Source organism: Macaca fascicularis, chromosome 4 (genome assembly GCF_037993035.2).
Source record: "Macaca fascicularis isolate 582-1 chromosome 4, T2T-MFA8v1.1".
Lineage (NCBI taxonomy): Eukaryota > Metazoa > Chordata > Mammalia > Primates > Cercopithecidae > Macaca > Macaca fascicularis.
Window position 1 is genome coordinate 21,937,822 of NC_088378.1, and position 13,228 is coordinate 21,951,049.

General features: G+C 36.9%; 1 protein-coding gene across 3 annotated transcripts in view; it reads left to right on the forward strand.

The window, feature by feature from the left end:
- The window catches only part of SLC35F1 (solute carrier family 35 member F1), a 398,950-nt gene that overhangs the window by 79,680 nt on the left and 306,042 nt on the right, over positions 1-13,228 (forward strand). For 2 of the 3 annotated variants that reach the window (XM_074036935.1, XM_065543251.2), the window contains exon 2: positions 8,854-8,980. The exons of the other annotated variant lie outside the window; for it this stretch is intronic. In XM_074036935.1, coding sequence (XP_073893036.1) covers positions 8,967-8,980 — 14 coding nt within the window. In that variant the 5' untranslated portion in view covers positions 8,854-8,966. The remainder of the gene's footprint in view (positions 1-8,853; positions 8,981-13,228) is intronic. 3 annotated transcript variants of the gene reach the window in all.

The following is a 13,228-nucleotide window of genomic DNA, read 5'->3' on the forward strand; positions in this document are numbered from 1 at the left end:
AGCCTGACCATTAACTCTGATTTTTTTTTTTTTTTATGATACTGAGGAATGTGCCAGCACAAAAAGTTTCCTTGGAAGAAGATAAACACCATGGCTTCGTAGTGTGGGAGAAAGTTGGTTTCTTAGTTTCTATTATTAAAGTCCTATTTAGAGTAGGAGCAAATGGGGAGTTAGGGTTTATTGGGTACAGAGTTTCTGTTTGGGATGATGAAAAAGTTCCAGAGATGGATGATGGTGATGGTTGCACAGCAATATGGATATACTTAATGCCACTAAACTGCACAATTAAAAGTGGTTAAAATGGGCAAATTTTATGTTATGTATATTAATCAGAAAAACAGTCCTACTTTGTAAGTTCTGGGGAGTATCCTTTTTGAAGCAGTTGTTATTATCTCCACAAAAAGATAGGTAGAGAGGAAGTTGGTAGTACCCAGGGAGCTGAATGGGACTCAAGTCTTGGATGATTCATAGTCAATGACTTCCCCTAGGTCACCTCAGAAAGGGTCATTGCATTCAGCAATCCCTCCACTGCCTGACCACTCCCCAAATCCCAGCAGCTCGAACGTTACATTGTGGTAAATAATGAGCCTCTGTTTCCAGACAAAACAGTTTCACAAACAGCATCCTTGTACCATTTTTAGCTGAACACATTTTATTCCTTTCTCCGTCCCCAAATGGGAAACCATCTCTATACTGTCAAAGCATGCACTGTGCTTTCTGGAAGGCTGTCACCAGTGGAGGATGTGCTTTCCACTTGTAGCCTATCAGATAATTTGGGATTCTTCTGCATGTAAAATGGCATGTCTGGGAGAAAAGACCTCCTACTCAAAATAATTTTTGGTCTGATTGTCCTAGGTAGTTTTCATTTTGAGGCAGCTTTATCTCAAACATTTAATATTGGGACGTTCTGAGGCCTCTTTTGTTCACCAAGGGAGTTTTAAAAATGGAAACTGGACTGTAATTTCTGAATTTATAAATAATTTGCTATTTTGTTAATATTTTTTAAAATTCTAAGTACAATGTTTAAAGGTAAATATCCTAAAACTGGGAACAACCACTAAACTTAATGTTGGATTTAATTCATGTTTTCACTGAATGGATATAAATTTATAGTTATAGTTTGTAGGTAGAGTAAAGTAAAGCAATGACTGTTAAAAGGAAACTAATCAGGCTTTGGTATGCTTTAAGAAAAGAGAAAAAAACAAAGACTAAAGCAAAGCCTGTAACTTGATTTTCTAGCAAAGCCCTCACAGAAATATCAAGTTCATGTGGTCTGACAAATAACAATGTTTTATCCATTTTGTAATTTTGCAATAGAAATAAAACTATATATATGTGGTATATTTTTTGGTAGCAGAGCTGAGTCCAACTTAGCATATCATCCTGACAGTGAAGCATCTAGATTCAGTATTTTCTTTCTGCCTGAATATCTGATACCAAATGGCACCTGACAGTTTTTATTTCCCTTGGTTAAAAGTTGCTAAGCGGATGGTTTCCATTTTAAACCTGAATTATTAAAAAATTAAGAATATTAAAGGCATCAGGTGAAGATCCTTCATTCCATTGTACTTCTGAATTTTACTGCAGAACTAGAATTCTGAATCCTGAGCTTTAGAGTCACAGTTATTTTATCTAGTAAATAACCAGACCTGTATACTAAGGACCTTCTGTCTCAAGCTGGAGGCCACTGGAAAGTGTGAGTAGTTTTAGATAAGAATTTCACGTTTAGACTGTGTTTGCACCATATGCTTCTCCATCCTTTCTCCTCCCCAGTGAAAGGTCTTCTCTGGTTTATCTGGTGGTAGATATCCATGGAAGTTACTAGGTAACTGAAGAAGTATATTATTTCAATAATTTCAAAATTCGAAGAAGAAATAGGACATTCTGTCTTACAAAATAGTGCAGCTCAAGGCAACTCATCAATTGCTCCTTGCTTGCATTTGCATTGCAATTTGCATTTTACAGAGTGATTGCCTGTACACCAGCTCATTTGTTCTTAGAATTACTCTATGAGCAAGTGCCTAGTGTGTACTGAGCCCTGTGCTAGGTATCAGAAGGTGTGCAAAAGAAGGTGGGGAAGAAGGCCTTTGTCCTTTTAAAATCAATTAATCAATTCTTGATTTTATGAAGTGTTAGAGGTTAGGGGTGTTAATAGCAGAGAGGTTGTATGGAGAGATGAGAGAAGACCCAGACTCAGCTGGGGTGGCTGGTGTCTCTGTATTAGCTGCAGTTGGAGTGTTGGCTCCATCCACTAGTCTGCGGCTGGTTCTGCTGTAAGTCTTCATAAACGACCAGGACTTAATGGGATTTGGTCAACTTTTGAGGATTAGTGGTACTGTCCACCAAACATAAAAAAAGAGTGTAAAGTGAGTGGTTTGGCAGTTCTTAATTTTTTTCTGATTAGAAAACTAAGTGGGTATTCTGATTGCAGAATTTACTGAAAGTGCAGCAAAGAAGAAAATAAAAATTATTTGTAACCAGGACCAGTCAAGATATTCAAGGTCATGAAGAAATGGGTAGAGTATAGTGCCCTCAACCCACATTTGTATTTCAAAATGAAAACTATACTAAATTGCACAGTAAATGTAAAGAAGTATAACTGTGATATGATTTTGCACGTGATGACTAATTCATTGCTTTTTGTTTTTTTAATTATGAAGTTCTTTCAGAAAAAAAAAATAATGCCTCTGCGCTGCTGGTGCCCTGGCCACCTACTGAGTAATCAAGTACTGCCTCTCCCTCCCACAGTCCAAAGACAATCACACTTCCTATTTTGGTGTATATACTTCTAGGGCTTTTTTATATAGATAAAAATAAATTTTGTAATTAAATTTGAGTACTGAACGTGAAGTCTTTTTAAATCTTGATTTTTCACTTCCCATACCATGAAAACATTCTCATGCCTTTAAGAAATCTTTGAAGACACTTTCAATGGCTGAGCTGTGGTTATAGTTAACCAGACTCCACGTGTTTCTAGTTTCATGTGCTTAAATAAGGTTTTATGAACAGCCTGCTGCATACGTCTTTTAATCCATTTCTGATTTTTATTTTTGTTCGTCACTTGGATCTGTTTTGTATGCCTGCTGGCAAGTCTGTCTCTTGGTATCTTTGACAATCCAAAGTGGTATGACTTTAACAAGGAATAAAAAACTTCTCTCACTTGATAGAAAATAGTATCTTGTTTTATTTTATACTTTTTTGATTAGTACTGGGATACATTTTAAAAATATATTTAGTGACGACTTAAAAATATCTGTGTTTATGTCCAACTGAACATTTTTTTCTCATGATACCAAAATATTTGTAAGCTCTATCTCTATATTAAGGATATCAAATAATTTATTTTTGTTGGAAATATTTTGTCTCTGTTTTTCTTTGCCTTTTAATGTTATGGCATATTTGATATAGAAAGATTTAAATTAATATAGCTAAGCTTATTAATATATTCTTTTCAATTTGTTCATTATGTAGAAAGCCTTTTCCCATCCTGAGATCTAATATTCAAGCAGATTTTTTTCTAGGTTTACAAAAATTTTTTTCTTTCATCTTTTCCATCTTTTTACCTTCTTGTATATTCTTTGGCTTGTAACTGTTTTCTGTTTTACACAAAGTATTATTTAGTTTCATTCATGAGATATTTGACATCATTAAATTTGTTCATTTCTTGAGTTTGGGAAATGAAAAAGGATGGTCTAAAAAATCAACCAAAAATCGTTATGATTCTATATTCTTTTTTAATATTCTGAAATACCCTACACATTGGAGCAGATGTGAACTTCCCAACCACTTCTTTAGTATTCCCTCTCCCTGTTTATTTCCTTTGCATTCTTGTCCTTCTTCGCCTCTTGTCTTGTCTCAGTTACCATTTGATAAACATGAAATCTATTCTTGGTCTCCTCAGCTGAGCAGGTATGAAGATCTTGGTCACAGAGAAGCCAAATTAGGAAGTTTGATTACTCTGTACATAATATGCCTTTCTGACTGTGAGAAATTGCTGACTTTTGTAGACATTAGAAATACTTTCTATTCTGCTCCATTTATTTCTCTATGAGAGAGATTTTTAATGGAATGGCTTATAATTATTTTTTAAGTGTCATGAAGAAATAGAGTGAAAATTTTTTAAAGCTAGAATAGTGCAGAGAGAAATTCAATTTCTTATTTTGAAATTAATTGATAGTCTTTCCAGCAGTCATCAGTATCTCTGAAGAGTACTTTAGTTTCATTAGCTTTACCCCTCTACAATCTCTATCAGAAAGATAGGAACTTTGCAGATGGCATTGGGCCATGCTTCATTTCTGGTCAAATCACACCATAATGATGCCACTTATTCATCCATAAAAGCTTGTGGAAGTGCACTGAACATCTGCACATAATGCAACCATTCATGCAAAGAAAGCCACAGACCCCGTTTATCACAAGGGATCTGGGAGCTCTCTCTTCCTGCTCAGTCAGCCTCAGAAGTTTCAACTGCCCTGGGAGAGAAGTGCCAACAGCCCATTAGCCTAATGAGCCAATCCATAGAAACATGCTCTTTCTGCCCTCATGGGTGCCTGGCCAGAGCTGGGGCATAGCCAACATGCATTTAGCTCTTCTGGAGCCTGAACAGCAGCATCCTTCTTTAACCCCCTACTCTCGAATCACTGCTTGGACATGTGGCTTCCTATGGTAATGTTTACCCTTAACCACATGGTACTCATAGTCTTTAGCCAAAGTAAATTTGAACTTTTTGAAATTATAGCCATTCCTTTAACTGATATTTTTACAGAAGTATCAGTTTAAGGAAAAGCATAATAATAGTTTCCTATTTTCAGTCATTGTAAATATTCTTTCATTTAAACAGTTAATAGATTTTTATTGAACAGTTACTGTGTGGCAGGTACTACAGATATAGCAGTGAGCAAGGAGGAAGGCTTTCTATATCTTTCAGCTTAATTCACGTACAACAAATGAGTGTGGACTAATTCTTTGAGAATTTTTCTGTATTCCCAGAGGACAACTCAGCTTTTACCTGTTCATTATTATAGCATAATTTAGATCCTAGCCTGAAGAAAACTCTAGAAATCTGAGCAGTCTCACTCTTGACAGTTGTCTTCCCCCTTTGCCTTTAATTGATTTCTCGTTTCCTTAGCAGAAATGAATTTTATATTTATCCATGAAGTAACAAATACAAATTTGTTACTTCACAGTTCTTCAGGTCAGAAGTGTGAGTGGGCTTAGATGGTTTCTCTGTACTAGGTCTCAAGAGACAGAAATCAAAGTGTCAGATGGCCTGAACTCTTCACTGCAGGCGCTAGGGGAGAATCCACTTCTAAGCTTGTTCAGCTTAATTCTAAGCAGAATTAAGTTCCTTGTGGTTGTAGGACTCAGGTTCCTGTTTCCTTGCTGCCTGTAAGCCAGGACCTTCTCTCAGCTCCTGAAGGCCACCTGCGTTTCTTACCACATTGCCCCTCCATCCTCACCAGCAATGTCACATTGCTAAGAACCTTATACTTTAAATCTCTGTGACTTTCCTTTCTACTGCATCTCTCTGGCTCCAGCTAGAGAAAGTTCTCTTAAGAGCTCCTGTGATTAGACTGGGTTCACCTGGATCACCTAGGCTAACCTCCCAATTTTAAGATACATGACCATCATTCCATTCGCAAAGTCCCCTTTGCCACGTAACATAACATATTCCAGGGATTAGGATATGGACAGCTTTGGGAAGCCATTTTGCCTTCCACAGCCTTCATAGACCTTCTCACAAGAACTATTTCCAGACTATTCAAATCCTTACTACAACCCTAGGAGACAGGTACTATTAATTAGTAGCCCTATTTTATAGGTGAAGAAACTAAAGCCCAGAGGGCGAGGTATGTTTTCAAAGCCTTGTGGCTGATATTTTTGGCGTTGGGATTTGAATTCAATCTGTCTCCAAAGCTACTATGCTTCAGCTATGAAAAAATATTAGCATAAAATATTGTTGACTGGTGGAATGTCTGTCCACTGACATGAATAATTTGCTGGGTTAAATTTCATCAGAATGCTTAGGGCTCCCCAAAAAGCTGTGACAAATAAGTGTGTGTGTATATATTGTGTGTGTGTGTGTATACACACACACACACAATATATACACACACACTTATTTGTCACAGCTTTTTGGGGAGCTGTGTATATGTGTATATATACACATATATACACACACACACACATATATATACCTTATTGAATCATTTCTGTGTCCAAAATTTACATGCCTATGTTTTTTCAATTTTCAAGCAAACCATTTAATACAATTTAAAATGTTATTGTGAAATAAATGCCAATGCCTTATCACTCATGTAACTGACATTTCGATCTGTAAATAAAATTTAATATCAGCACTCCTTGAATTAGAATACATGTTAGGAACCATCTCTCCTGGTTTCTCAACTAATGTAGGAATCTCATATGCAGTATTTTGGCTTCCCAACATCCTCCAGCTTGAGTTTTCTCTTACTATTAGAATAATAACAGGGTCACAGAATTTACTCTTTTGCAAGGTAGCTATTTTTAACTGGTGAATAGCTTCAATACTCGTGTGTTCCTTCATTAAACAAAAATTTTGCTTCTGCCGTTTTCTACCACTGAAATGTGTTATAAGGCTGAGCATGTATTTTCCCATTAGAAAGGTAAGTTGGACAAATATATCCAAATGTTTTGCTAAATACCAGTGAGAGCCTTCATGAATTCCACCCAAAGTTAAGTTCAATGAGGTAGGGATGTTGTCTTGTATACCGGACACCTAGGACCTGACACTTAGCAAATGCTAAATAAATACTTACTTACTGAATGAAGCAATTAATGAACTTAGATTTTCCACATATACAAAGGGCATGTAATCCCAGCACTTTAGGAGGCCGAGGCGGGCGGATTACAAGGTCAGGAGTTTGAGACGTGCTTGGCCAACATGGTGTAACCCTGTCTCTACTAAAAATACAAAAATTAGCCGGGTGTGGTGGTGGGTACCTGTAATCCCAGCTACTTGAGAGGGTGACGCAGGAGAATTGCTTGAACCCGGGACACGGAAGTTGCAGTGAGCCAAGAGATTGTGCTACTGCACTCCAGCCTGCGTGACAGAGCAAGACTCCATCTCGAAAAAATAAATAAATGAAATAAATAAATAAAAATGAAAATAAAAAACAAAGGGCAGTCATAGTCAAAGGTCTGTTTAAGAAATGGCCAAATCCATTTTAATTGAACATTTTGATGGATTGGATAGATTATATGGTATCGTAAATCATCATAGTATTCTTTATTTGAAAGTGTGTATGTGAGAAAAGAAAATACATATTTTCTATTTTTCACAAGAGCAAATTACTGTTGAATAAATTGTCAATGAAATAAAATAACAGCAGAGGGGAGGATTCATTAATGCCATTTCCCATCTTTGTAGAAATAAGTGCTCTCCATGGCTGATGGAACATTACAAAGAATATCTTGCACATTTAATTTCTTCATATTTTTTTGCATATAAATAATTGTCTAATATGATTACTTCTTCTGAAATACCCACATTTAAGAGAAGAATATTAAAAATTCACATTTATATATTTTAAGGTCAAAAATCTCAAAAAAACCTTTAATGTTAGGATTCTGCAATGACTTTAGCACAAACTTTTGAAATTCTAGGGTACTAGATTAGTACAAAAGCAAAAACTTGCACAATTGTGCTAAATAAGAATTTCTTTCTTTCTAGTTTAAATAATAATTTTTTTCAAGGTCATATTAGACCCTTTCTCAGGTGACTATTTGCTATCAGAGATAATGTTCAGACATATGCATAAACTTAACCTTTTTAATGATATGAGAATTTCTAACCTGTCTGGAAGAAAAGGCATAAGGGATCAGAAAAAAAAGTGGTATTATTAAAAAGAAACTCAACATTATTTTTGAGAATTAAAAAAATTGACAGTCATTCATAGAACCCCAACCATGCTATTATCAGATCAGTTTTCTATTATTTCAGTTATATGTGCATTCTCAAAGGTTACTTCACCTCTTTACACTTCCCGGTGGCTATGAAGTCAGTCTTATGCAATATTGTTATCTCTGCACACAATAACTAGATTGTGCTCAGTAAATCGAATAGCATATACATATATTGCACTACTTATTCATTTAGGAGGAAACAGAATAATGAATGAAGTGACAATGAGTGTGTCTTAAATTACATCCAAAAAGGTTTAGTTGTAAAATATCATTGAAATCTCAGGATAAAATAGTTCAGGATATGTGATTTCTCAAGGCTCCAGCACATCAGAATTTCTTTTGCTGTGGCATGGCTGAGCCCTCATGTGTGTAGGCTTAGGACTGTCTGAAGAGGTTAAGATAACTCTTCCAGCAAATCCCGAATAATGAAAAGAGGATTATTTATAAGATTCTATAAACATAGTTAACTCTGTAGTTATGATAACATCATGGAATGTGTAAGTCTAGATGCAGGAGGTTCTGGTCAGTTCTGATCTTGGTTCTCATGGCAATCTGTAGGCTGTGGTCTTTGGATGGGTCACATCAATGATGCATGGTAAGCTAGGTAGGTTGTCCTTATTGTCCTTCATGTAGTGCTGCCCTGGTTAGAGGTCTGGGCACTAATGTGCCCCTGAAGGCACATTTCTGGATGTAATCTAAGAGTGTGCTGTCCAGATGTTGAGGGAGAATAATAGAAAGAGAAAGTTTAAATTATAATTCAGTTTTCTCATCTGTAAATGGAGATCATCCCAGTGCCTGTTACAAACATGAGGTTGTTATGAAGATTACATGACTTACTATATGTGAAGGTTTAAAGTTACAGTTCATACCTAGTTTTATATTAATGATTTTACATTTTTTTTTAAGGAGAGCACTCAAAATTATATAAAGCTTCAGATCTGACAGAACATGGAACTGCCCTGCCTGGCAGAGAAAAATGAGGAAAGCAAAATCAAAAAGACAGCAGAGTTACTGCTCACATGAGGGAGATGAGGTAAGAGGAGAGATTCAGAACTGGTTCAGTCTCAGTATCCTTATTCATGAAGTAGGGATAGTGATATCTTGGCTATCCTTATTTTGTGATATAGTGATATCTCAACAGGGATATTGTACGACTCAAATACAAAATGCAAGTGAAAGTAACTTACCAATGTAAATCACTAAGATATTGTTATTATTTAGCAGTCTTTATATGCAGGTCCTGTATTTTGCAAATACAGTAAGCAATCTGGATAAATATGCACCAGGCCACCTTCAGTTTGTTAAATTTTTATTAAGCTTATATTTCTTCTTGGAAGTTGATGATTGCACAGGATAATTTAGGTGTCTGAGAGTGCTCTTTTGAAGTTTTCATTTTTATTCATTTCAAATCCTGAAATTGAGTAATCTCTCAATGTTCTTATGGAGAAATATCCGCAAAAACGTTTGGGGCTACATTTAATATCCAGAATGTCTGTTTTATCACTGAGAGTTTTAGCGATGATTGACAGTGCTAAGTTAAATTGTGTATATTTTGCTTATTGTCTGAAACTTAAATCCTATATGTACAGTGCACTAACCATTGTTTTGGAAAACAAAGTTCGAATCCTACTAGATTCTGTACTACCATCACCTAAAATTCAGATAAACTCAATTTAAAATTTATTCAACAATCTTGTTTTCAATTTTTTTTTTTTTTTTAATTTTTTAAAGGCAGGGTCTCATGCTGTAGCCCAGGCTGGAATGCAGCAGCATGATCATAGCTCACTGAAGCCTCAAACTCCTGGGCTCAAGTGATCCTCTCACTTCAGCCTCCTGAGCAGCTGAGACTGCAGGTCCACGCCACCAAGCCTGGCTCATTTTTTAATTTCCTTGTAGAGATGAAGTCTTGATATTTTTCCTGGGCTGGCCTCAAGTGTTCCTCCCACCTTGGCCTCCCAAAGTGCTGGGGAATACAGGCAAGCCACTGTCATAACTGGCCTCAACAAATACTTATTGAGTGTCTGTTAGGTGCTAGAGATAGATCTAGTTACTGGTCATACAAAATCAAATAAAGGAATATACAGTCTCAGGCAGAGAAACAGACAAACACATAAAAATTAGGCGACATGATGGATATCATGACAGAGGTATTTAGTCACAGACACTCTAGGATATGAAAAGGAAAAGGTTATCTCAATTAGACTGGTCATTCTGAGAAGAGTTTCCAGAGGAGGTCTTACAGAAAGACAATGTGATGTATGGCTAGAAGAAAGCAAGAAGAAGAGGAGAAAAGGTATGGAGGGGTGGAACTGCCTGATGTGTTCAGAGGTCTCCTGGTAGCATGGTCCCTATGTGTGTGTGCCTGCTCACGTGCATACAGGTTGTGGAGAAGAAAGAAAACCGGTCAAGTCACAAGGAAGCCTTCAGTGTGACACTTAGGAGCTTGATCATTACTCTAGGAATCGTGGGGCCATTGAACAGCATCATCCCTTGTTTCTGTCAATGGAACCACTTTTCTCCCAGTCATGTAGATTTGAAACTGTGGTGTCTTCTTTATTTATTTTTTCTCCGATGTTACCCAAGCTGTTTAATAACTACCCTTTTAATTCATCCTTTAGGGTGTCTCTAGACATTCCCTATTCTTCCTAGTCTTATGATTTTGCCCAATTTTAGGCTCATCTTCTCCATGCTGAAACCACAGCTGTGTTTCCCTGAATGTTCTCCTTCCCTCCTTCTCTCCTGTCCTCCACCCTGTTCTCCCTCTTCCTGAGAAGTTAACCTACTTAAACCACTTTAGCATCAGAAACTTTTAGCAGCTTTCTGTTACTCACAGTATTTCCCCACAATACAATAAGTAAGTATTGATTCGGATTGGAATGCTTCCTTTGGCTATCCAAGCCCATGATCTAGCACTAACCCATTACCTGACCTGGGTTCTCCTTGTCCTCTGTACCCACCCTCTGCTACAGCCAAATTGGCTTCTGCTGATCCTCCAGCTCCCCTACGAATCCTCTTCTGTGCCTCATTCCCATAGGATCACTTTTTCCTCTGAATTTCACTTGCTGCTTCTACAACTCACACCCCAGCCTACCTTGGCACATAGATGCTGCCTAGAATTGTTAATTATTTTTGTTAATTATATAAGTTTATAACTTAGAATTATATTTGATTTTATAATTTTACAATTATAATTACAGTTTATTTCTTCAAATAAATTGTGAGCTCCCTGAGGGAAAAATCTATGAGATAATGTGTCAAGTACTTAACACAATGCATGATGCATAGTAGATTAAGTTAGAATTATTGCTATTATCATTTTTGGTTTGTTTTTAGGGTGTTGCTTCTTTGCATTCATAAAGTATCTAGTAAAATACATCCTCAAAAAGACATGCCATCCTAATTGAGTGGCCTAATCATCATTACTATAAATACCTGGAAAAATGTTGAGAGTAATGATGAGAAAGTTTTCTTTTGCAGTGTTAAACTTTAAAAAGTATCTGATTTGGCCAGGTGTGGTGGCACATACCTGTAATCCCAGAACGTTGGGAGGTCAAGGGGAAAGGATTGTTTGAGACCAGGTGTTCAAGATCAGCCTACACAACATGATGAGACACCATCCCTACAAAAATTTTTAAAAAATTATCTGGGCATGGTGGTGCATACCTGTAGTCCTAGCTACTTGAGAGGCTGAGGCAGGAAGATCACTTGAGCCTAGGAGTTGGAAGCTATAGTGAACTGTGGCCATGCCACTGCATTCCAGTCTGGGTGAGAGAGCAAGACCCTGTCTCTAAAACTAAACAAATTAAAAAGAAATAAATAAAATAAAGTGTCTGATTCCAGGCATGCTCTTAGATCTTTCTGTTCTTAAAGTATATCCTCCTATCATTAAAAATTGACATTTAATGCAAAGATTTCCAAGTATGTAAAGTACACACAATAAAAAGTAAATGTCCTTCCATACACACCCCCCCAGAATTCACTCCCAGAAGTAGCTCATGAGTTACACACATGCTACATGTGTGTAAATGTTAATAACTTTAGACACTACAAATTATAAAGTGTATAATGAGTAATCAAAGAAATATGTTCACCATTTTCTTCATTTTTTCAGAAAACTTTTATATTAATAAATGTATTTATTCAGTGTTTATTAATTTGACAACACATGTTGTTGTTGTTTTTTTACCACTGTCTTAGTTCATTTTCTGTTGCTTATAACAATAGTTGAAACTGTATAGTTTGTAAAGAAAAGGAATTTATTTCTTGTAATTATGGAGGCTGAGAAGTCAAATGCCAAGAGGCCACATCTGATGAGGGCCTTCTTGCTTAAGGGGGGACTCTACACATGATTGGGGAGCTGAGGTCACTCTCCTCTTAGAAAGTCACTGGTGCCACTCCTGTGATAACCTCTTAATCCACTATTCATGACCCAGTCACCTTTTAAAGACCTCCGCCTTTCAGTACTGTCACTTTGGGAATTAAATTTCAACGTGAGTTTTGGAGGGGAGAAATATTCAAACCACAGCAGCCACCTACTATGTGCCAGACATTGTGCTAGGCAATGCAGGGCATGTGGTCTTCCACCAAGCTGTAATCCCCATGGTTGTAGTGACTTCAGAGGAGCACTCTTTATTATGTGATGGCTCATGTTCCAAGCATACCCCCGAGTATTAAAGGACAGTTCAATCATTGTAAACTGGAGCTCATCCTTTCAAAAAAGTAAACTGGATTTCACTTACCTTGTCAATCCACTCATTCATAAAATTTTATAATATGCCCATTATTCTTTATCTGATTTATTAGATTTTTTTTTTTTTGCTGTGTAACACATGACCACAAATTTAAAACAAACACCCATTTATTATCTCACATTTCTGTGGGTCAGGAGTCCAGGTGCGGGCTAGTTGGGTCCTCTGCTCAGGTTGGGCTGCAGTTCTTATATCTGGAGCTCAGAGTCTTCTTCTTGGCTCATTTTGGAGAATTCAGTTTTAGGTTGAGCTGCAGTTCTTATCTGGAGGTTGGGCTGCATTTCTTTTCTGGAGCTTCAGGTCTTCTCAGCTCATGTTGGAGAATTCGGTTCGTTGCAGCTATACGACTCACATCCCATTTTTCTTGCTAGGTGTGGGCGGGGGGGGCTACTTCTAGCAATTGGAGACCAACTCTAGTTCCTGTGGTCTCCACAGGCCCTTTCAACACGTGGATATTTGCTCTTTCCAGGACCAGTGCATATCTCAGACTTTTAATCCTCCTCTGGTCAGCTACGACAGAGTCTTCTATAATT